Source organism: Microtus oregoni, unplaced genomic scaffold (assembly GCF_018167655.1).
Source record: "Microtus oregoni isolate MIOR12 unplaced genomic scaffold, Mior012 000002F_ref0000024, whole genome shotgun sequence".
Classification (NCBI taxonomy): domain Eukaryota; kingdom Metazoa; phylum Chordata; class Mammalia; order Rodentia; family Cricetidae; genus Microtus; species Microtus oregoni.
In genome coordinates this window covers 39,345,241-39,371,060 of record NW_024543061.1, presented here as the reverse complement: position 1 = coordinate 39,371,060, position 25,820 = coordinate 39,345,241, and the positions used below count along the sequence as shown (strand labels likewise).

The 25,820-nt window shown below is 41.0% G+C and overlaps 1 protein-coding gene across 2 annotated transcripts in view; it reads left to right on the top strand.

Moving 5' to 3' along the window:
* Mdfic2 (MyoD family inhibitor domain containing 2) overlaps positions 1–25,820 on the top strand; it is a 114,416-nt gene that overhangs the window by 83,132 nt on the left and 5,464 nt on the right. For both annotated transcript variants that reach the window (XM_041679933.1, XM_041679934.1), the window contains one exon: positions 20,764–20,985. In XM_041679933.1, the coding sequence (XP_041535867.1) occupies positions 20,764–20,985 (222 nt within the window). The remainder of the gene's footprint in view (positions 1–20,763; positions 20,986–25,820) is intronic.

Genomic DNA, 25,820 nt, shown 5'->3' with positions numbered 1-25,820 from the left:
CACAGGTTTCTGAGATGCACCTTCCTCTCCCTCAGGTCTTTCTGTATGTGTACAAGGATTACAGATGCAGGCGAGCACATCCAGCATTCCCCGGATTCTGGGAATTAAAACTCAAGTGCTCACACTGGCGTAGCAAGTGCTTTACCCACTAAACTATCTCCCCAGTCATTAGCAGTACTTTCAATGGGAACTAGAGCCCATTGGACAACAACAAAATATACAGGGAGATGTCATCATTAGCTGAGCAGCCACCATCATCACCAAGGGGCTGGGTCTGTGTGTCCTCTGTGGCAGTGTGTATACATAATCAGAACTGAGATTTTGTTTTTATACTTGTCTGGTCTTTCCCACAGTATTTATTATGATAAATAGTAAAGATTAATATACAGGAGGAACGATTTGAAGATTACATTCTCTCCATAGACAGCTTACCAAGTTCCAGTAAAAATGGAAAGAGAACCCCAATTGGAGGGGGAACAGGAAGAGAACATGGGAAGTTAGATTGAAGGTTAGGCATGATGACACAGGACAGCAAATACGAATTCCTGAGCTTGCTCAAGAATTCAAAACCAAGATACCAACCTGATTTGTGCTGACCTCAGGATCACAGCGCCTGTTGCCCCTGTCTCCACACGAAGCCCTTGAAATCAACTCTGATATATGCAGAGCGCTAGGGTAGTCACACATGCAATATCAGGTTTAGAGGAGGAGGTTGAGGCAGGAGGATTCCAAATTTGAAGCCAGCCTGGACAACTTAACAAGATTCTTTTGGAAAACAAACTTAAAATAGCTAGTGCTACAGCTTAGTGACAGAGATGTGATGGCCCTGAGTTCGATCTACAACACTGCCAAAACCCTTGAAAAGTTGGCCAATAAAGAAGATCCAGAGAAAGAAGCCAATTAAGGGCAGAGGAGAGACCTAAAGGTCTGACTAGAGAGAAATCCTTCCCTGAAAGACACCATCAAAATCACCCCAAGCAACATGTGTTGAAGTTGTCTATGAATGATGCTGCTGGTCCTGTCCCGGGACACTCTGTAAGCCTGGTGATAGTCAAGACAATGAGGTTTCTCAGGCTCCTGTCTGGGAGCTAAACCTGGGGCAGGGTACCTGAAAATGGCCTGTAAGTTCATTGCAACTACTCCAAACAAAGCACCTTGTCAACAGTTCCTCATCTTCTAGGAGGAGGAGGAGACTATTTTTCAGAATTGAGGCACTACACTTTGCTGCTGAAATCTAGAAAGCATTTGGGGAGGATGGAACCATCCCCAAGTCAAACGCAAACTCTCAGTTTGTGTCCTGGGTTCCGAAGGCTAGCTGAATGGAGGACATCAGTGAACACACCAAACTGCCTGGGAAGAGGCCATGACACCTCAGCCTAACACAAAGAACTACAGGCAGCTGAGGGAAGCTGTGAGTAGGAGAGGTGGTCTCCCCCAGTGCCAAATAGTCAGCCATGCAAACATACACACAAGCGACATTATACAGACCGAACAGGTTATATGTAGGAATGTATGTGTGTATGCAGGATCAATTAGTGAAAGAAGAGGTCATGGATTTGAAGGAGAGTGTAGAGGGGTATATAGAAGAGAGAAATGTAATTATATTATAATCTCGAAAACAAAATTTTTAAAAAGGGGGAAAAAAAGAACCAAACTAAATCTATGTGATGACCATAAGGAGATCTCACAAACATAGTTCTGTAAATAAAGCGACTTCAGGAGCAAAGCTGACTGGATCACAAAAAAAAAAAAAAAAAAAAAAAGAAAGAAAAAGAAATAGGCAGAATAAGAGAGGATTCTGAGGTTTTAATCTTGACTGTGGATCCTTGAGCAGGCTGTTTTATCCAAGCTTCGGTTTTCTTATAGCTTCAGACAGGAGCATGGAGAAGGAAAACTTTTAGTCATAGGGCTGCCTCCGTTTATTGATCTCCTGCTGTGAACAGTAACACTGGAAGGAATGGACGATGAGCATCAGCTAGAGCGGGTGGCCAAGGCTGGGCTGGAAGCCTTGCCGGGTGGTCTTAACTGTTGATGTACTGGATCCCTGAAGGCTGCACCAACTCCATCTTTGTGGATTCAGAAACTCATCTGAGGCATAACATAATAATCTAGATGCAGCAATAAGTTTCCACAAGCATGTTTGTTTATTTCAGTGGATCTACAGTTTGAGGGACCGTGCTCTAGGCATTGAAGAATAAGGACCTGGGTGGCCCATGCCAGTGTGATTCTAAATGGGGCTACATGCCAACAATGCTACCTGTCAATCACCTGGGATGGTGTGCCTCCCAGGGTGGCCTTGACAACAGCAAAGCCAAAGGCTGGATAGAAGGGCTACCATCCCAATTCCTAAACTAGCAGCACTTAGGCACCAGCAAAGTTACATGTATTGGTTACTTAAATTGACTTAAAATGAATCATTTCCAAGGGTTGAAGGGGAAGGGAGAGGCAGGGAGGGGAGCAGAGAAAAATGTGGAGCTCAATAAAAATCAATAAAAATAAAACGCATCATTTCCATTTAAGTCATTTCAGAAAACTTAAAGTAGTGACAAGCTCAACGGTGACGTCAAGTCCACTAACTCAACCTCTATGGCAAAAGCTAATTTATTTCAGAAGCCAAATACCTAGGCTTTCAGAGCATATCCAGTTGCCAGAGGGCAGCTCACAGCGTTATCAAACCTCCACTTCTACATTAGATTTACAGAGGAATCAGCATCCAAAACGTCTTGGAGTGAGGGAGACAGAACAAGTAAAATGCAAAGGGTACCAGGAGACGTTTAAAGCAAAGAGATAAAGAAGCTGGTAACATGGCTGTTGTCATTGTCGAAGCAGGCCAGAGCCCAAGTTCTCGCCACCAGGTTCTGAATATTTCAGCCCAGTTCCTTTGTTCCTTTCTATGCCTGCCTGATTGAGAGTCTTAGGAGAAAATGAAACCCAACAGCTGTCATTTAATTTTGAAGTGCCCTGCATGGAACGTTAGAAAATAGCCTTAATAAAGATAGCTAGACATAACTGCATGCATCATAGTCCCAAGGATTGGGGCAAAGCCAAACCTACTTAACTCTCATTCTATAAGATCTGTTTCACTGTCCTCTCTGCCCTCCCATCGGAACTGGCCTCAGTGGGGAATTCAGATCAGATATTAGTTAGGAAACAGAATTATATTGAGGTGGCATGAAAGGCAGGCCTGTGAGCAGTAGGGTCTGGGGATGTGTTTGTCACTTTCAAAAAGCCCAAAGTGCTCTTAAAGTCACAGCCGTCCATCTTTGACTTGCCTGGACATATCCTGGCAGGTAAGAGGAAGAAGAGTGCTCTTCAAATACCAAAATTCAAAGTGTTACTCAAATCTGCACTAGTTTAGGAGTCTGCAACGAATAAAGCTTGGTAGCCTACTCCCCATGATGCATTTCCCTCACGAGGGAAATGGAGTCCATAATAACTTCCTCATTATGTTATTGTGAAGATTCAATGAGAATTCACTTATCGTGCTTAGCCAAAGCCCCTCATGGTGTGAAGTGTGAGCTAGCTATCATTATTTTTTATTATTATAACAGATTCTAAAGGGTTGAATGAATGGAAAGTTAGGTGGGTGTGGGGGAGAAGAAAGAACCCAGCATTTAGAGCTCATTGCACATCTAAAACACTACAATTCTGTTCAATTTCCAAAGAATTTCATGGCTAAACACTTTACATCTGAAAGTGTTTTATTAGCAGTGCCAGCTATTACTGTGCCTGTTTGGGGGACAATATAATATAGGAGATGGAGCTAGAAGCCTGAGAACTGGGACGCAAAGCTTCAGGTCTTGTTAGCAGGAGAGCTGATGGGTAGCCACTGGCATGCAACCTTGATGTTGAACTCTACCAAGCTTAGATACAAGAGTGCACAGGGCAGGGAGATGACACCATAGCTAGTCTCTGCTGTGCAAGCATGAGGACCTGAGTTTGTGTCTCCAGTGTCCAGGTAAAAAGCCAAGAATGGTCATGCCAGTCTAACCCCAGTGACGTGGCAGAGACAAGCAAATCCCTGGGAGCTTAGGAGGCAGGCTGCCTCATAAAAGGAATGAGCTCCAAGTTCAGTGAGAGACCCTTTCTCAAAAAGTAAAGATTAAAAACAAAAAAGAAAGATATCCAACATCATCAAGCCTCCACTGTCCTTGATACACACATGCATATAAACCCACACAGGCATGTGTAAACATCTATGTGACTGTGTGCATGTAACACACACACACACTAGAAAACATATCACACCATGGCTTCCCTCCCTTGTTGGGGGAATCAAATGCCAGGTACAAACAGAAGAGAATTACCTTCTTTTAAAAAAGAGTTTATTTTGTTTAATTATGAGTTTATGTATGAATGTGTGATCATGTGAGTGCAGTGCCCATAGAGGCCAGAAGAGGGTGCCAGATCATCCCCAAAACTGAAGTTACAGCTGGTATGACCCTCTTGATGTGGACACAAGTGCTGGGAATTGAACTGGGGTCCTCTGCAAGAGCAGTATACCCTCTCAGCCACTGGGTCATCTCTCCGACCTTGGAATTACCTACCTTTATTTTACTCATCAAAGGCCACTGAGAGTTTGAAATCACTGTGTGAGGCAAAAATAGATTGAATTCACCCCACATACCCAGTCGTGATAGAATTTTTTTAAGATTTATTTATTTATTTTGTATACAGTGATCTGTCTGTGTGTATGCCTGCAGGCCAGAAGAGGGTAGCAGAATTCATTACAGATGGTTGTGAGACACCATGTGGTTGTTGGGAATTGAACTCAGGACCTCTGGAAGAACAATCAATGCTCTTAACCTCTGAGCCCTCTCTCCAGACCCGTGATAGAATTTTTAATTACAATTGCAATAGACAAATATTTGTTAAATAAACAATATCCCTTGGCCACTGAATCCTTTTTGGTTTCTGTTTATTTGTTTGAGGCAAGGAATCACAAATAAAGGCAAGCTTTATTTGACCTGATCCTTACTTTGTATCCAAGGCTGGCCTTGAACTTGAAGTAAGTCGACAGCCTCTACCTCCCAAGTACTGTAGTGCAGGTGTGCGCTCCATACCTGGCTCAACCAAGTCCTTTAGAGACCATGAGGACTTTAGTGAACTGACAAAGAAAGAAGTCACTGTAGTCAGAGAGAATATAATGGAAACTGGCCTATCAGATGATGCAAGCTTGTCTGTATTGCTGTGCTGTTGGGATGGGCTGCAGATAGCTGGATGGTGGTTATGAAAGCAGCGTGGGGATTGAGCACACTGCAATCCTATGGGATTACTTTGCTGGCTGCTCTCTTTCTCTGTAGCTTTGACATTTTCCATGACCCTAAAGAGGTCTTTTCATCAAAGTCACACTTCCAGAGTCTTTTCTCAAATGCTTTTAGTTTTCTCTTTTTAAATTTTTTTTTCAGACTCAGTGAAGAATTAGAGATATGTTGTGTTCATCTGGTGTGTGTTTTGTCTAATAAAAGAAACAAGGAACCTTCTAAAGAGAGAGCCATTCAGGCTTTGTGCAATGACCACTCACTCTGGCTGTCTCACTCTCTCATCTCTACCATGAAGATAGCACCCTTTGAAAGAACACTGCCTGGAAGCGTTTCTGAGCATATGCACAGCATATATTTCTAAGTATTACTCTTCTAAAAGTATTTCAGGTGTATGCCATTTTGTAACAGACTATTCAGGAAAAGAATATTTTCTTAGGTTTTGTTGAAAACATTTTGCATTGAAATGACTATTAAGATAATTTGAAAACTTGGGGGCTGGAAAATTGCTCAGTAATTAAAAGAACTGGCTACTTTTGCAGATGTCCTGAGTTCCCTTCCCAGCACCCACGTGGTGGCTCAAAAACATATACAACTTCAGTTCCAGGGAATCTGACACCCTCTTCTGGCCTCTGTGGGGAGCAGGCATGCACATGGTATACATACATGCATGTAGGCAAAACACTTGTGCACATAAAATAATACAAATTTTTAAAGAGGAAATTGAAGACTTCCGAAAATGGAACAGTAAAAACATATTAAACATGCCTGGCAGCATTTGAATAATGCAGAAAACATGTCTGCGGTAGAGCGCTCTTTCAGCTTATGGTTTCTAGGCTACTTCTACACAGAAGAATAAAAAGTAATTCAGAGGTATGTTTAGTTATTACACCCACACACCATCTTAGTTCCAGACCTCTGTATGCTTCCAGAATCCAGAGCTGAGCTTAGTCATGGTGAAGGTGTGTGTTGAGATTTGTCTTAGAATCTTTAAGTTCAGCTTGTACCAACTGATGGTTTCCTTCTTGTCATAGCTACTTCATTTTTATTTATTTTACTTTTGAGATTATAATTACAAAACTTCTAAATCCTTTCTTCTATCCATATCCTCCCATATGTATACCTTTCTCTACTCTCCTTCAAATTTATGGCCTCTTTTTTCATTAGCTGTTATTGTATATATATATATATATATATATATATATATATATATGTGTGTGTGTGTGTGTGTGTGTGTGTGTGTGTGTGTGTTGTATATACTTACACATTCCTAAATATTACCTGCCCAGTCTATATAATATTACCTGTATGCCTGCTTTCAGATTTGTTTGGCAATGGACAACCAATTGGTGTGGTCTTTTCTTGGGAAAGACACCTCTCCCTGGTCCCAGGTCTCCTCAGTTGCTTTGTAGTTCTTGTGTAGGACTGAAGCCTCGTGGGTTTTTCTCCATCCACTGTGGCATGTTCATTGGTGTCCTTGTTCGGTTCACATTTTGGTAATCATGTTGGAGAGACTATACGGATGTAGCTTTTGATGTTACTAGAAGACATAACTTCCCAGGTTTTCTATCACTGAAAATAATTTAAATAATCTTTTCAAGAAACATGCTTATGGGGCTGGAGGAATTGCTCAGACATTACAATTGTTTCTTGCAGAGGATCTGAATTCTGTTCCCAACACCCGTGTCCTTGAGCTTAAGGCCACCTGTAACTCAGTTCCAGGGGATCTGATGCCCTCTACTGGCCTCCATGGGCACCTGCACAAAGGTGTGCATACACATAAAGAGACATACAAACATAAATAAAAGTAAAATAAATATGCTTTTAAAAATAAACGTGCTTATGATGGTGGAAAATTTTCTTCTGGAAACATAGGATGAAGTTATTATACTTATTCATAGAAATGATAATCTGATCAAGAATAAACTAATGGGATGTTATCTTCTTCCAAAAACCCCAATATTTTACCTTGCTGCTTTCTGGGTATTGTATAAAAATGATTTGAGGACAATTTTTTCTTATAAAGTCTAGTGTTTTTCTTTTGGTTGCTTGCTTTAAATTTTTTAAATATACTTTTATAATTCAAAATATTCTCTTGGATTATGGGTATCATTTTACTAAACTTTATGCACCAGGGTGCATGTTTTAAAGATATTACTCAAAAGTAAATACTTCAGGGTCATCTTTGTACAAAGCTCATGTTCAGATAGCTTTGATTACTTCAGGTCACTCTCTCTCTCAGATGGGATCTGTAAGCTGTGACCTCCCTGCCAAACATCGCCCTCACCCTATCAGTTTTAATTCTTTGTCCTTTATTTTTACTCTATGGGAGATTTTTTGTTTTTAATATTTGATGTCTATGTTACTGCTACTATCTTCTGTAGTGTTGGTTTTGGCTGTTTTTTGTTTTGTTTTGCTACCGTTTGTTTTACTAACTCTAAAGAAGAGTTTAATTCTGCACTTAGACCTTTGCCCTCTTTGCATCTTCCTTATTTCAACAATTGCAGTAGGAGCGGCGGGCTGCATTCCTGCCTCCCCGGCTCTCGGCTGCCTGGCTAGCTTATACCCTAAAATAATTACACATAAACTATATTCTTTTAAACACTGCTTGGCCCATTAGCTCTAGCCTCTTACTGGCTAGTTCTCACATCTAGATTAACCCATTTCTAATAATCTGTGTAGCACCACAAGCTGATGGCTTACCAGGGAGATTCTTAACCTGCTTCCATCTCAGAGAGGAGAGGCATGGCGTCTGTCTGACTCGGCTTCTTCCTCCCAGCATTCTGTTCTGTTTACTCCGCCTACCTAATTTTCTGTCTTATCAAAGGCCAAGCAGTTTTCTTTATTGATTAACCAATGAAACAACAGATAGAAAGATGACCCTCCTCCATCAAAGAATGCCCCTCTGGATCTATCTTCATCATGTTTCATTTCCATTGTATCATGGCTAACTAATCCTCTTTTCTTTTTAAACTTCTTACTTGTAGTCTAGTGGGAACTATGCATAATTCTGAGCCAATTCCGTCTTTCAGCTATGACAAACAATCTCCAGGTTGGGATTTCTCTTGGACATATTAAGAAGTGACATATCTTTTTTGGGGGTAGGGTGGGGGAGATGGCCACCCAGCAGACTGAGCCAAACTATGTCTCCTGACAGGGCAAGCAAAGAACAGGTGATCTTTTCTTACCCTCTCTAGAGCTATTACAAGTGCCAGATTGACAGTTTTCTTCAGTTCCAATGGACTGATAATTTTGTGTGAATCTTTACCTGGGTTGTTCATTCTATATCTTATGTATGTGTATATTCTTCTTTTCCCAAGTGTTTTGAAATAAGAACAGGAGAAACTATATCAAAGACTCCTAGAGAGTACCTTCAATTTGTTATTACAATGACTACATAGGCTATGGAAAGAATTTCCAGAAACCTGTCATAATTAATAAATAGAACAAGTGGACATTCTATTTAAATGTAGATCCCCTCTCCAACTGAAATGGCCCAAACACTTTACAAAACTGTCTTGTTATTTTTAAGACCTGAAATTTTAGACTAACTTTGTGATAGCTTATATTAACACTCCAAAATCTATGCAGAAGAGGAGTTCACCTCAACGTGCTTGAATGCTGAATACTTTGTGCTTGGACAAAGAGCAGACTGTAGGTCTTTCACCAAGCACACTCAGTGCACTTGAGTATGGGTTACCAAAAAATGCTGAAGATTTTTTCTATTTATTGTTATAGCTCAAATCCTTGTGTCTCTTGTAGGCTTTAAGTGACATAAATATGCATTTCCATCTGCACATCCCTGTCAGGAATAGTTCTGCTGGGAGGTGTTATGCCACCCAAGTTCTTCCAGAATAGAGCCTGTTAATCCTGTTACCACTATAGAAACTCAGAGGAAAAGTCTACCCAGGCCACTACTGCAGCTGCTGTGGCTGTCCGTGTTCCAGCAACCACACCCTGGGCACCCAAAGAAAGCACAAGAAAATTCCTTAGGTAGGAGAGAATATAAAGGGGTGACCTTGGTCTTTTACTTAGGGCAGCGGTCTCCAAACTTTTTACTGGGAACCTTGTAAATCTTCAGTGGAAAAATACCAGGGGATGGGATGGATACCAAGTCTATGTTATACCTATGTATATACATACAGAGAGAGAAAGAGAGAGAGAAAATCTATAGATGCAGACACCACCATTTTAACTTGAATATACCAGAAGGTATGCAAAGATTTACTATATAAAATAAATATACATATATAGGAAATCATGCTCCATCTTCATTAGATAGACTTGTGCCTCCCCATAGGCACACTTTTGCCACTTTGGAGACTATTGGGATAAATTTATACCAGGAAGGTTATTAAGAATATAGGTCTAGGGGCTGCAGAGATGGCTCAGAGCTTAAGAGCACTGGCTGCTCTTCTGGAAAGTCTAGGTTCAATTCCCAGCATCCACATGGCAGTTCATGATTGTCTACAACTCTGGTTCCAGGGAATTCAGCACCCTTACACAGACATACATGCAGGCAAAACACCAATGCATATAAAATAAAAATAAATTTTAAAAAGAATATAAGTTTTAAACTTTCTTTTGGGCCTCTTCATAGATTCAGTAGCTCGCCTGGGTGCAGAGAGGGTGCAGAAGATATGACTAAGCTTGTGGTTTGCTTCTCTCTTTCCTATCTCTTTATCTTTTGCCAGTGTGGCTTGGCTTCCAGAGTCCCAAGGGCCACTGTGTATACCTTATACGTACTTAATGCTTATATAAGCCTGCCTTAGATGGATGATGAGTCCATAAAGGCCTGGAAATCAATAGAAGTCATCCAAACCTTCAAGGGCTATGTCTGTCACTTCCAAAGAATCAGGATTTCATTTAAAGAGTCCAATTAGCATCCATTCAATAAATACTTAAAACAAAAATTTATTGATCTATAAATACATAATGAGTATTTTTTAATGCCCAATCCCATGTAACTTGATTATTTTCTAAATTACCTAGGATCTAGTTGTAGTAGAAAAAATCCCCAGAAAGGCAGTGGGCATAAAAAAAATCCTTCCCAACCCTTGTAGCAGTACAAGACTGTTTATTCAGCTGCTGGAAAGTGTGCGCTCAAATCCAAGTTCCCTTCAAACTGATAAAAATAAATTATTGTAATGGTAAAATCTAGAATTGGCTACAGAACAAGAGAGAAATTCTTCTCTTTTATTCTTGGTGTGAGTCAAAATGGACTGATTTTTCTGGAAAGCAAATTACATCAATCTTTTCCTATAGTCTCAAACTATAAAAACTAACAAATATGAGACCAAACTCACATGTATGACATTTATTTCAAGAGTATTTATAACAGCAAAAATAGAAACAACCTACATTTCATTGGATGGAGCACTGACAGTGCCTGGTATGCCACACTAGCAACAGTATGCAGTCTTTGTTCCCCATTCTGTGGGTATCCTCTGTTTCCTATGGTGTAGAAGATCCTTCTGTCTCTGTGTTGCTTTCATTGGTTAACAAAGAAACTGTTTTGGGCCCTTGATAGGGCAGAACTTAGGTAGGTGGGGAAAATTAAATGAAATACTAGGAGGAAGAAAGCAGAGTCAGAGGGATGCCATGGGTCCCTGGCTGGCCACACGTAGACATGCTGATGAGCCAAGCAATGATTTAATTAATACAGTTTCTGTGTGGTTATTTCAGAGCTAAGCTAGACGGGTGGCTGGGACCAACAAGTGGCCCCTCCCTGCAACATTCCTAGGTGCTTTTCTAGGATGTAGTAATTAGTTAACAGACAGAGTCTCTGAAAGATGGCATCTGAAGTGTGGAAAGATATGCATCCCATCTCAAGTAAACAAATAAGCCAATGTGGAAAATTAAACACCAACACAATAAAAATTGCTGATTGCAAGCTTTACTGAATTACTTCCTACAAGAGTCCTCCAGCCTTGACATTATTATAATCCCAAAGTCACATTCTGTAGGTTTAAGGTGAAAATTAAAGGTAGCTTCGATGCACAGTGCTCTGTTTGACAGTCTCCCTGACATTTAACCATGGAAGGCTAGTGAGGCCCATCCTGGTCATCACAATCAAAGCACATATTTTCAGAAGACCCTTGGGGGAGTGTAAAGTCAAGATCTGACTCCAACTGGACAAAATGGAAGGATGCTTTGAGGAGGTGACTGTTGAGCAAAGACTTGAATTGTTTCAGTAATCTTCAGGGCGTAGGGAAGTGGGTGTAGAACAGTGCTAACTTGAATACCATATTCAATAATGTTACAGTACATGTCCGTTGAATGTTGGCTGAGACAGACAGTCTAACACATTGGTTAGGAGGCTTGACTTGTAGCCTGGCTTCCCTTGGTAAAATCCCAGCTCTATCACTGACAGGTCACTTAGCTATGTTCTCTGTAGCAGTGTGCCAGTGTAATCATGGGGAAGCTGGGGATGCATGCTATCTGTAGAACCTATCACAGGCCTGGAGCATGAGTTGAGTCTTTAGGCAAGACTCTTAGAAGAATGAATTTTTATTTATATCCATATGTTAATTTAAGTCAGAAAATATAATACCAACTGGCTCTTCAAATAGACATTAATATATTAGTATTGCAATTATGATCTAATTAACATATAATGATCTTTACCAGGTAAAATATAGCAGGAATTCTAATATGTAAAAATTTAAAATCTAATTAATGTATGTGTAAGCATTCACATGCATATGTATATATAACCACAAGGTATTTCCAACCTGGGGAAACCAAGAGCAACAACAGATATGAAATGGGAAGTGTCAGAGAGCATTTTATTGTCTTTGTGTCTTCCTATATTCCTTACATTTTTACATACCAATACAAATTTTGTTTTGCTTTGAGTTAAAAGTATAAATCGGAATGCATTTTAGCCCAAAAATACTATATGAACACCAACAAGGATCAGCATCGATACTAAGAGCAAAAGACAAAGACGAGGGGGTGAATTCAGAATGACTCTCCTAGGGATGAAGCCATTGTCCCCTGAAAGTTCAGAGACCCACTTTGCTTTTGTCATCTGAAAAGCAGGTGACACTTGCTTTCCGCCAGACATTGTGCTGGGACATTCAGTATGAAAGGAGTCTGCATCCCTCGGGAATCACTGCCGAAAGGAAGAGGAAGCATCTATGATAGTCAAAGGACTAGAAACTCAGAAAGAACTACAGTGAGGATTTCAGCTTCTTAGAGTTTCCATAGGGACTGGATAGCAGGTGTCGGCAGCTTCCCGAACTAGGCTTGAGTTTGCAAAAGCCAATCATTAGTTACCCAGCTCGCCATCAACAGACTTCTAAAGTGTATCCTAATTACCTATAAGCACGATCAGCTACACTGAAGAGTCAGCAGGGGCGAAAAAAGTCCTTCTGCAAAACAATCCAACTTCCCATCATCCTGTCTGGGAACTGTAGCTTGGAGAGCAGGGCTGGATGACTGTAGGATCTGGCGGCACAGAGAGGTCCTTGCTGCAGCTCCACCTTTCAGTAGCTGTGTCCCTGGGAGGATACACTAGTACCTTCACCTGCCTCCTCACCCGCACGCAGCGACAGCTCTCTGACAGACCTCTGTGGGCTGGACCCGTGATAGTGTACCTGACAAAGCTGAACCCACCATCAAGGTCTTGGGAAAAATAAGCTGACACAGCTTTCACACAGTTGAGGATGCTCTCGGGACAGTGTGAGTGTTTAGCACTTATATCAAACGCTAATAGTGTATGTGATACACAGCTCATACTTGAGTTTATAGCCTGATTGGCTTAATTTGTCTTTTCAGAGCCCTAAACTCATTAACCACCCAGCACATGGAACTATAAAAGCTGCTCCCTATTTTTTTTTTCCTTGGGTAACATCATCTTTATTTCCTGAAACACTTCTTTAAAGCATTAAACTGAAAGCAAGTGCATAAAAACGAAATGGGGACTCATAATTGCAAACTGTTTTCACGTCGGAAGAAGATTCAAACGCCTCTTTGGTCTGCACTGCTCCTTGTTACCGGCTCAGAACCTGCCTATAAAAGTACTTCATGTAGCCAAGGTCTGCCTGCAAAGCAACGTGTGGCAGTGAGCAGAAAACCAAGGGAATTTTCCATGGCAGTTAGGTGGAAAAAGAAAAGAAGCCACGGACAACAACAAAACCGAAAGGATAGAGTCCCCAAACTGGAAGTTTGCAGTTGTTGCGAGAGCCTAGGTAGGGTCCATTGCAACCTTCTCCGTTCATCTCTTTCTGCTCTTAATCGCTTTCACCTTGAACGGTCACTGTTATTATGTCTGGAGAAATAATACACTTGTGGGTTTTTTTCCCTCACATTTTCAACAAGATTCACTAAGGCTGATTGAAAAGACTTATAATGTCATCTTGTCAGGGCTCTTGATAAACATTTCATCGTATGTCTCTGGGGTTGAGTCACTGCAGAAGTCAAACCAAAGCCACAATATATAAAACCGCTGCTTTTACTGCAAAGTCTTTAAAGGCCGTGAGAAAATTACAGGAAAAAAAAAGTCAGTTACACACGTCTCCCTTATTCTGCCCCAAAGTTAGACTGGCTGAAGCCAAGGCTTTGCCTTATCCAATCTAGCAGCCAACAACCTGTCAAATAATTGCTCACTCCCGTTCACTTCAAACGGCTGAGGCTTCCATAGGAAGCTTCTTGTCCCTCAGTTCCACAATCAAAACCAAAAATAGCTTTTTCTTTAAAATGTCCATCAGCTTCTATTAACATGGAGGAATGAAAGGTGGCATCTTTTATTTTATTTTATTTGGCTTTTATTTATTTTGCTTTGATCTCTATAAAATTTTTCTGTTTTTCAGTATGAAAATAAGAATGTCTTGTGTGTTGGCACACACTTGTAATCCCAGCTTCTAGGGAGGTTGGGGTTAATCGATTCTAGATCTCAGGCCAGGCTAGGCTACAGGGAGAGACCCTGTCTCAAGTTTTGTGGGCACCCAAAGAAAATGTAAATGTAGAAATACATCCCTTCAGACTCTAATAATGTTATCAAGTTTGATCTTGTTCTGTGACTTCTCATATTTTGCTTATCATATATTTTAATGACCAAACTGCAGAAAATAATCATATAGTCTAACAAATGCCCCCAAATTCCAACAGTAGTGTAGACATTAAAAAATTCTTCATATGCACAAGAAGATAAATGTATTGATATAACCATATAGTCTAACAATGACCTGCAAATTCCAACATTAATGCAGACATTATAAAATCCTTCACATGCATGAGAACATAAATATATAAGATTACATAAAAATACAACATATATATGTTATATACTTCTATATTGGTTGGTTGGTTAGTAGGTTGGAGACAGGGCTGTGAGTGTGTATTTTAACACATGCTCTTCTTGCATTGCCTCCCACATTCAGAGTTTATAAGACATGCACCACAGTGCCCAGTTAAATTAAGTTTTCTTCTACAGGGTCACTTGGATGAACTACTTTCCCTAACCACAATAATTTGTGAACGGTTTGGTGGCTTATACCTTGAAATGTCACACGTCTACCTTGATCTGATTTCCCCCACAGATAATTACACTACTAAATTCTATGCGGTAGCTCAAGTCCAAGGGAAAATATAATTCAGTTACAGCTTAAAAAATGGTCCATGCATCGGAAATGCACACTCTAAGTGTTTTGATCTGGAAATAAAATTAAAATCAGTCTCTTTTAAAGGCTTCTCTTAAAATTCTCAGAGAGGCTTCAGGAGTTGGTCACTCACATTAAAATGTTAGTAAGGTCCTGCCTGTTTCAAAAGGCAACTTCACCACATAATGAGGAAGTCAATTGATACTGAGAATGGAAAGTTATTCAGGTAACAGCAAGCCATATTAGCTCTACTGTGTGTGGAAGGGGGTTGCCTTGCTTTGTGGTCTTTTTCTTTTAATGAATATTATGCTCAGAAAGCAAAGGTTGAACCATTACTTTGATAATAGCATGTACACTTTCTTCAGCCACGTATGGTGATTCACACCCAAAATCTCCACATCCGGCAAACAGAGGCATAAAGATGGTCAGTTCAGCGCCACTCTGAAGTACATACACAATGAACTCTGTACAAAGAAAATCAAGGACTGGAAATACAGCTTAGTGATAGAAAATCTGCTTGGTGTTTGCAAGTTCCTTGCTTAGACCCCCACAAGCAAAATATACAGCCACTTAAAGATAATCCAGACTGGAAGGTACAAGTCTTGGTGGGGATGAAAAGGTCGGCATGGACTTGAGAGCTTTTCTGAAAGAAGAATGAACGAGAACTTCTAAATCATCAATGGAACAATGGGACCAGGCAAAGAATAGTTTTTGAGCTAAATATCCGGAACAATGACCATACAAGGAAAAACAATCGAGCCATGAATTTTCTGGGGTAGGTTGAATTACCTACCTCAGTGAAACAAAGGACTTGGTAAAATGGGACATCAAATTGTAAAGATGTGGCTGGTAGCATAAATAAAATATCCGAGAGTCAGTTGCCATCTTGAGAGTGTGATTTGCGGTGACCACAGGCATTTAAGGAACTGATACTCTGGATTCTCCAGCTATGAACACATGACTGGGACAGAATTTACACTCAGCAAATACAGCCTGGCTGGGTAGAAACTGGCTGGCAGGGTAGATTTAGAAGTAGGCTCCACAAAACCAACCCCTAGGTTATGAGGTAGACAAATTCTATCTTAGAAAGAAGAAAAAGGGAAAGAAGAGGAGAGAGGAAGTGAGGGGGAAAGGAAGAGTGGAAGGGAGGGAGAAATGGAGGGAAGAATGAAGGAAAGAAAAGGGAGGAGGGAAGGAGGGAGGGAGGGGGATCAAGTCTAAGGAATAAATGCAGATCTGGAAGTAAAAGGAAATGAATAAGTGAGACAAGGATGGTAAATCAGAGAAATAAATAGAAAAAAAGAAGAAGCAGAGAGAAAAGGTGGGGAGAGAGGAGAAGGAAACAGGAAAGACGAAAAGAAAAAGCTGTGAACAAGAACAGACTGAGACTCCAGGCAGGAAGAGACGTAACTCACATCTCTAACAATTTTATTGTAGACTTAGAGAATATATGGACACAAAAATTATCAAGTCACATTTAGTGAGCAAAATTGAAACCATTGAAATGTTTCCTTAATAACGTAAAGTAAATAAATGAATAGCTGCTGTCACAATGATTCATCTATTGCATGTGGGTGCTCAATAAATGTTAATTGAATTAAATTAATAACATTTGCTCAGCGGTAATAAAAAATTAATTAACTGTCTGTCTTCCTGTTGCTTAGTTTATGCCCACTGGTTCTTGCAATTGCTCCTAACCCAAACAGGAATTTTTCTATTACACTGACTTTCAAGACACACTTTAATTTTTTTTTCTAAGAACTTTAAGGGAAGCTCCTAATTTTTGTCCCCATTTTGGTTTATATTTTTGAGGTGGAAAAAATTATTTTCTCTGTGTTAATGTCAAGAACTATGTATAACATCCCAAATATAGCTTCCTAGGTTCTTTATTTAATTCTAAAATACCATCCCGTGAGAGGATATGATGCCACTTTTCCCTATGTTCCTCCTTTTAGCCCATGCTGTTTTTTAATACTTTGGAGACAATGTCAAATAACACTGTAAAGGAAGGAATCTGGGGGAATTATTGTTAGCATTCAAGCTATAAAAAAAAATAGAAGCTGTCAGTAACATTCACCCAAAAAAAAAAAAATGTGACTCACTTCAGATGTCAGAATTCTGGGTTGAACAGACCGGGCTCTGAATCGTGTGTGTGTCAGATGATTTTTTAATGAGCATCAGATAGTTCCCACTGGGGGATTAAAAAAATAAAAATATAAACAGAGATCTAGAGTTAAAATAACTTTATGAATGGCAGTTTAAATTCTCCATAAAATTCTCCCTGTGCAAACCTGGTGTGCTCCAAATGGTTGCTTAATGTAGCAAACCACTTACATTCAAAATGCTATACTTAAAAAAATGCTGTACTTAAAAAAGTTGTCGCAAAATTAAAAAGAGAATCATATACCTCTTGGCTGTAAACTGTACTCTCTGCATGTTTTACATTCCAGTTACCGCTATCCAACTCTTCTTTTTGGTTGTTACCGAATTACTTTGTGCAAAAGCGATTCAAATTACATGCGGTCTGACTGTGCGTGATAATTTGAACTGATTGTTAGTGAATTCTGTTAAGCAAAGAGCTGCTACAGTCTCTATAGTCATCCTGGTTTGCTACCAGCTCCTTCCTGAGCTGCCTTTGTATGGACAAGACATGGTAGCTGTAGCTGAACAGGCAGTTCCTCAAGTGTGCAAGAAATCAGTCGTACTTCAGCGTGCAGAGAAAGAAAGTCTGTCAAATTGAGTTATTTGCAAGACTGGCTTTAGGGTGTTAATACATCTCAAGTTTTAGGGTACAGAGGATATTGTTGCTGTGGAGTACAACACTAAAAGACAGCTACTTGAGGTAGAGATAAAGGATACGCTAGAGACATATATAATATTTATAAAAAACAAAGATAAAAACAAAAATTTTGGGGTCTCTACAGCAGTGGTTCTCAACCTTCCTACTGCTGTGACTCTTTAATACCATTCATGTTGTCGTGATCCCCAACCATAAAATTATTTCTTTACCACTTCATAACTATAATGTGGCTACAGTTATGAATCACAATGTAAACATCTGATACGTGACCCCCCAAAGGGGTTGCGATCCACAGGTTGAGAACTTCTGCCCTAGATTGAGCTCAGTTGACTACAGAGAAATATTTGGGCAACTTACCTAAGTAAAGGTTCTAAGCTGGAGTGTTCTCATTCATCTACTGATTTCAATTTTAACTCCAATAATTCACCTACTAATACTAACTGCTACTTTTCTCATGTCATAAAAAAAAAGCCAATAGTGTGGCTATCTCCTAGACTCTTGCATCTGGGCATTTTAACAAGGCAAGGTATACAAATAATAACATAGATTTTAGTGCCTAATGGATAAAGCAGGCACTAATACACACGTGTTTGTGCACACAGCAGTGGTCTTTAACCTGGGAAACATTGTCCCAGGAGAGAAATCTGGTAAGGGGAACAATGATTTTTTTTTTTTATCATCATAGCTTGGGGAGACAAAGTGTAACTGGTATCTCCTGAGTAGAAGATGAGAACACTCGTTTGTATATCCATTGTCTGGCTCAAAATCTGGGCACTGCTAAGCAATTGAAGGCAGTATTTGAATAGCCAACTCAGTGGGTAAACGACTGGTTTTTGGATGCCCTCATTCCCAGTAAGGAGAATAAACCCTCCTTTTCGCCATGACCATCACCCCCATCATTGTGCTATTAACATGGCAAGTGCTTCTTGAGTTAGAGGAAGCCTAGAGTTTGCCAATGTGCGGTGCCAATTCTATTTCCACATTCAGTGTTCAATACTACATTAATTGCTGTCAACAATAGATGTTTTTCCCGAATCCCTACTTCTGCCAATCTTTTTTAGGGTGGATTAAACCATCACCAAGAGATTTAAAGCCAGCAGCATATGGGAAAGGGAATAAAAATTAAACATTGTCAAAAACCAAGGCTGTTTGGAAAATCGGAAGGAAACAAAAATGGCCCAGGATGATTGTGTGTGGCAGACTGTTTGGTCTGCTTCCAGCTCAAGCCTTCAGAGAGAGACCATCTCTGGTGGGTTTTGAGAGCCCTGATTGACAAGTATGTCGGTTGTTCTTTCTATTTCCTCCCCTCTCCAGAGAAGAACTCCTTAGAATCCCCAGGGTTGTCCGAATGTAGGGATCACCTGAGAAATGTCAGTGAAGTCCCCAAGGGATAATGATGAGTCAATTGGTCTGCTGGGGACAACGGTATCTGAGCTTTTGAACAGTTCAGAAACATTAGATTTCCCATCTTACTGGATTTTGTAGAAGCTTCAGGGAATCACATTCCTCAAAGGTAGGGCCAAGCAGACATTGCTTTCCCAGAAAGGAAAAGGCAGTTTTGAAACAGGTAATAGATGTGGACTTAGGAAGAGAGGATTTCCTACATGGAAGTGGATTGTCTTAGCAAATCATGTCCATCTCCTTCTCGTCCCCTCCTGAGCACTGTTGAGTCAGCCCAATCGTAGGCTTGCTATAGGAATGAGAGTCCTAGAACACATTTTCTGTTTCTCAATAGTGCCACCTGAAGGTGTCCCGGAGATCCACCTGGTGGCATGTTTGTGAATGTATTTCGGTGTTTCTTCTGTTTCCATCTCAGGACTTTGCTTACAGGTATAGGTATGTTATATATTAAGTTGCCCTCCAGCCTCATCCTCTCTCTGACACAGCAGGGTTGAATTCTATTTCTCTACAGACTCTCATTTGCTAGTGTGGGATGTTTGTGACAGAGGCACCCTGAATTCCAATGTTCAGTCCACTGTTGGCTCCATAACAAACTCTTTCATTATGTAGATGAGTTCACGGGCCTTCTCCACTTTCCATTTGCCTCTTCCACCTGGAGCCTTGGTCAGGACATTGGCAGGAGTTCCCCCCAAATCCCCTGATTACCCCACTAATTTCATACACTAAGGTATTATAGTGATATTTCATTTACATTTTAATAAATAAAGCCTGCCTGAAGATCAGAGAGTAAAACAGCCCCACTGGTCAGCCTTACAGACCAGGCAGTGATGACACACACCTTTAATCCCAGTAGCCACACTAGTTTGCCATAGAAACTGGGCAGTAGTGGTGCACACCTTTAATCCCAGCCCTAGAGAGGAATATAAATGGGAGGAGACAGCTTTCAGACACAGTCTCATTCTGAGATTCCTGGAGGCAGGATCACCATTTCAGACTGAGGTAGAGAGAAGAGCCAGTGGCTGGCTGTTTTGCTTTTCTGACCTTCAGGTTGAACCCCAATAACTGCTCTGGGTTTTTATCAATTGTGCTATAAGGTATGTTCTCCAGAAGACACCTCTAAAGCCAGAGAGGCTATCACCTGAAATGCCCATAAAATGTGATTGCCTGGATCAAAACATCTCATTTATGAAAAGAGGGTGTGTGTTTCCAATCTTTTACTGACAGCAAGGATCCACCTTGTAGACTGTTCATCTGCACGAGGCTTGTTTTTCCCCTAAGTAGAAGGAATGTGAGGTTTGTAGATAAAGAAGCAAGAAAACAATGAATAGTGATTTTATGGAGACCATCAGAGAGTATCAGAGTCTCCTGGTTTCTCATGTCCATCATACACCACGGGGCTGACACAACACAGTGACAGCTTACTGGTCCATACAAACGAATTCTTTGGTTTGCCCCACTCCCCATCCTAAAAGCTGATAGTAGAAAAATGTGGTACAAATTAATATGAACCTTACAATGTATATGAAAGTTTGTGATTGGACTTTTCAATTCTATCTCAAAATAATCTTGCTCAATAATGTTTTATTCCATTTCATAGGATTGTATTTTTTCAAAGTGTAAAATGTGAATTTTCCTGCAAGGGTCCTTTTGAAGATCACAGTGAGTTTGTGATGTGTGTTTTCTTTTCTCATTTTAGATACGCAACTTACGAATGAAAAGCATGGAGAAGAGAAACCTATTAATGCTATCATTATAAATTCAGTATCTGAATTCAGTATCACAGATGGACCAGTCCAGGAAAGCCCCAATGAAAAAAACCTGTCAGGATCGAGCACTTCACTCTCCTCCCTCGAAGAATGCCAAACGAAATTTCCCTACCTCCAAACTAATACTTCAGTTCATCAGAGAGATGCTGATGGTATGTTTCTCAGACTCCAGCCCATCTCTAAATAAAGCTCCCAACCCCACTCCTTGTAAAATCACTACATATGCTGTTAGAAAGAGAGAAAAAAAAGTCTTTATGAATATTAAATAGGATGATTTTGAATTGAAAACCCTGCTGAATGACATGTGTCAAGGTCACTTTGTAACTAGGAGGTGCTTGCCACAGTGTTTGCTCCCAGACCTGGGAATTGGAGGCTGTGTTTTAAATAGCTCAGACCAGAGCAGCGTGCTCAGATGGGGCTGAAAAACCAGTAAAATAAAATAACAATTTCTCTTCTCCGAAATGAGACCATTCTGCCCGTGGCTCTAAGAATATGGGGCAAGGGGAGAACAGAATGGAAAAATAATAAAATGCTAGAAACAACACACACGCGGGAGTGGCGAGATGGCTCAGTCAGTAATGTGCTTGCTATATAAGAATGGAGACCTGAGTTCAATCCCCAGAACCCACATAAACAAGCTTTCAGTGGTGGTACGGTTTTAATCCCACCACTGGGGAGGTGGAAGCAGCCAGATCCTTGGGTCCCTCTGGTAAGCCAGCCTAGCCTACCTGGTGAGTTCTAGGCCAGTGAGACACATTGTCTCAAAAGCCAAGGTAGATAGCACTGCAGGAATGACTCTCAAGGTTGGCCTCTGACCGCCACACACATGTACAATCTCTACCCCAAATACAAATCCAAAACATCATATAAAATATCAAGGTGTTTCTTTACATTGACCATCTCTGGGCAAGGGTTGACTCTGGTAGCTAAGTCTCTAGGCCTTCTGATCAAGTACAGCCATAGATCAGCACACCCCATGTACTATGTACAACAAAGCCCATTGCAGATTGATTTGGTGCTAAACAATCAGCTCTGTCAAGTTCAAGCTCATGGATCTTCCGCCATAATAAATAAAGTTTAACTCAGAATAACTTTGCAATTGTCTCTCCAGGGAATATGAGCCACTCAAGAGTTCTGTAGTATTCCAAGTCTCTACCTGTGGCTGCATTAAAAAAAAAAAATCCCTGGACTTCTCAGAAGTATTGTTTCTTATCTGTGCCTTATATTTCATTCCTGAAAATGAGAAAAAGGTTAAAGTTTGTATAAAAACCCCTTCATCATCACAGTGATTTAACTGCTGATTCTGAAGTTCATTAATTGGCTGAAAAGGGGCAGGTTTGGGGTTTGCCTTTTTTGTTTTAACATCCCAACCCCAGCCTCTTAATTCTACACCAGGGTTAGCAACAAGGCACTGGCTAGTGGGGCTCCAGGGGAATATGTGCACAAAGCACCTACTGCAGAAGCTGGCACACAGAAATTCCGAGTCAGCTTTTCTTATGATTGCAGCTTTTGAGGGGAAAGGAAAACTTGGACCATTGCTGTAGACACGCTGTCTTATTCAAATGTTGATAGGGATGCTTAAAGGCGGAGACGAGACATGGGGTTGGTTAGGATTCCAGGAAAGAATGCTTATAATGAAGCTGGAAGCAAACAACAGGGAATAGTGGGGACTGTGGGAAACCGAAGGGATCTCAGCTAAAGGTCATTAAACATCACTTGTGAGAGAACAGCCGAGTTCGTCAAGTGTTTTCTCTCATCACAAGGTTCCAAGGCTAGATCTCCAGAACTCATGTGAGGAAGGCAGCATAGTGGTGGGTTTCTAATAACAGCACTGAGGAGGCAGAGGTAAGGGCACCTTCAGCCAATCAAGGCCACTTGATAGCTCCAAGAGAATGCGCGACCTTCTCTCAAGGGAGGTGGATAATGTTCCTAGGGATGACTATTAAGGTATTTCTTCAGTCAACAGAGAAAGAAGGAGGGAGGATGGGAAGAGAGGGAGGGAAGGAGGGAGAAAGAGAGAGAGAGAGAGAGAGAGAGAGAGAGTAATTTCTTTCACCTAATTCAAATCAGAGGAAACAATAGGTTTAGGTCTGCTAGATCTTTTTTTTTTTTTTTCTTTTTTAATTGAAACAGGGTCTCACTGTGTAGCCCTGGATGTCCTGGAACTCATGTTATAGACCAGGCTGGCTTTAAACTCACAGAGATCCACCTGCCTCTGCCTCCCCAGTGCTAATATTAAAGGCGTACACCACTCTGCCCAGCTGAGTTGCCAAGTCGTGATGTGATACAAAACTATGTAGAGAATAAGGATGTCATATGAAACTTCTAAATATTTTAATATTGATAATGACTTCTATTTACTTTCTGCCACACAAGTCTTCTCCATGTGTCTTTGGGCCAACTTTGATCTGTCGACTAGGGCTTCCGCCAAGTTTAACTTTGGTCCAGTCAGAGGGAAGGCAGGGAAACAAGCTGGGGGTGGGGTTGTCAGAAAGCATCTGAGAGCAGAGTGTCTCCATAGGTTTTCTGGGGAGGTGGGGAGGTTGCTCATTGTATGCGTCAGGGTAATGCATACCCCAGAATTAGAAACTGTCATACACATCCACAAACATACTATCCCTCACAGAGCATGTCCCTCTGTCCAGTTGGGTACCCCGAGAGAAGCCTGAGATCAGTTGTCTCCTGTCCCCAGGGAAAGGGGAAAATGACCACTCGGTTTAAATGGTGACTGATATCTCAAAGCCTGTGCGGAAAAATAAGATTTCTCCTGTTCAGATGAGCAAAGGGGGATCAGGAGGATGTTTGAAGGAAGCCGTTTATTATATTACAAGAGGTAACTAAGACCAGTAGGACCCAGAAGGCTCGGGTTTTAAGGGGAGGATGTAGGTCATAGGCCACCCTTTCTTGCTCCCTTTGTGGAAAAATAAATCTCCCCAGTGAGATGAGAGCTTTTGGTGGCTGGATAAAAGAGAAAGTAAAAGACTCATACTAAGACTCACAAAACATAATTTAAAAAAAAAACACTCATTATCCTAAACAGCAAGGAAATCAACAGTTAAGCCAGCCACCCTCGCTTTAGGGAAGTTTTGATAGTAATTTAAGGGTTGAGAGATTGAGAAGTGGGGATCACTGTTCAAACCGAGATAAATACAGAAGTATCTGTTCAGAGCACAGAAGAAAACAGAAAGGCAACAGAGAAGACTGTGTTCGATTTCATGCAGTTCGTGGTTAATTTATTTTGAAAAGTGTGACTGAGTGCATGGGAATGGACACTCAATTACTAATATCTGTATACATCACCTCCGCTTAGAACAGGGTGGGAAAGGCTCTCATAGGCGTATTTTGTAAAATGTGTTGCATCCATTAGCAGAGTTCACAGGGTGTGCTCTGATGGGAACTTAAAAGGATCTTCACTGACCCTTGGTCTGTTCTCCGGCACGATGTCAGTAGCTGCGGTTCATGATGTGTGGTCTCTTTCCAGAAGGAAACGGAAAACACACCCAGGGTATCCTGCATGCACCTGCTTCCGTGTCCATAATTTTCTACTCCCATCACGTGGGAAAGGAAGCCGGGGGGACACATCACCTTAGCTAACAGGCTCTTTCCTGGAAATATGCCTAATTGATGTATAATTTGGAATTTCAGACATCTTCTGCAGGTAGAAGGAGAAACTCATAAATACAAGATACCTGCAAAGAATAGTCTTAATTACACCATGGGCTACTGAATAAAATGATTACATTTTCTACACTGTAAATTTCATACAATTAAAATGTAGTGGTGTCACCTTATAACGTGTTTCAATTTTATAATTATTTCAGTTCATTGGCTCAGAAAAAAACATAAGCACAAATTTACCAAGTATCACCCAAATCTAGTCATTCTACTTCTAAAAGGAGTGACATGGATGTTAGTTGTGCTTGTCTGAGCTTAAATAGATCTTGACATACTTAAGGAACTGTTCAAATTGATAGCACCGGGGATGAGAGCCTGACTGGAGACAGGCATTCTGTTACACTTTATTTATTCGTATTCGACGTTACAGACATGTATTTATAAAGAACTTCATGCCAGGGGGTGGAAATCAGTTTTTATGCTTTTGAACCCAGAATCTTCAGGAGTCAGTTGATGCTCTTGGGTTGCAAGTCTGCCAGTAACAGAACAGAGCTATACTGAGGCCCTGGGCCGGAGGGCCAAGATCAGCTGGTTCTTTTCTCATCCTACTTCGTTCTAAGGAAGTAATGGGTGAGGTTATTGTTTCTCCGCATCACTTTTATAAGAACTACACTTGGGACACTTTGTTTGATGACTGACAACGGAGCAAGAGGTTGAAGTTAAAAATGTCCTAGGACCCGCCAATGGCAACAAGAGACGCCCCTGGTCTCCATGCTTCTCACGCAAGGACATAAAGTTGAGAGGGTAACACCAAGAAATGGTGATGAGGCCGACCCAGGCACACATGTGGAACGTCTTGCCTTTGTTATCATTTCCACTCTAATTAAACATGAGCCTTTCTAATGAGACACATTCTCCCTCTTAATTAGCCAATCCCCAGCAGAATGTTTAGCGCCTCGAAGCTGCCTTAATACTTCAGTGCTATTAGACTGTCGCCATTTAGTGCATTCCAGCTCGAAAGTACCCTAGGGGATAGAAGGAACTTGAGACAAGGCTCAGAGGGACTTGCCAAGGCTTCTTGCTCACAGCTTAGCACAGCCTTCGCAGCTTGGCCTGCAGGTCTTGGATTATCTCCTACTGCCTTTATTCCGGGTTTAGGAGGAGAGACGGGGTATTCTGACAGCAGTGACGAGAGACAAAGGCAGGGTACCAGCTGGTTCAGTAGAGGGGATTTCCTGTGCAAAGGGGTTGCAAAGGTGCAGAGAGTTGAAAAGGCTAGTGCTGCAAACAGTTGGGTAACCCAGAAATCCACACCACGAGATGGCCCTATCCGCCCTGGACTCTCCAGACCAATATACTGACCATATGCTAG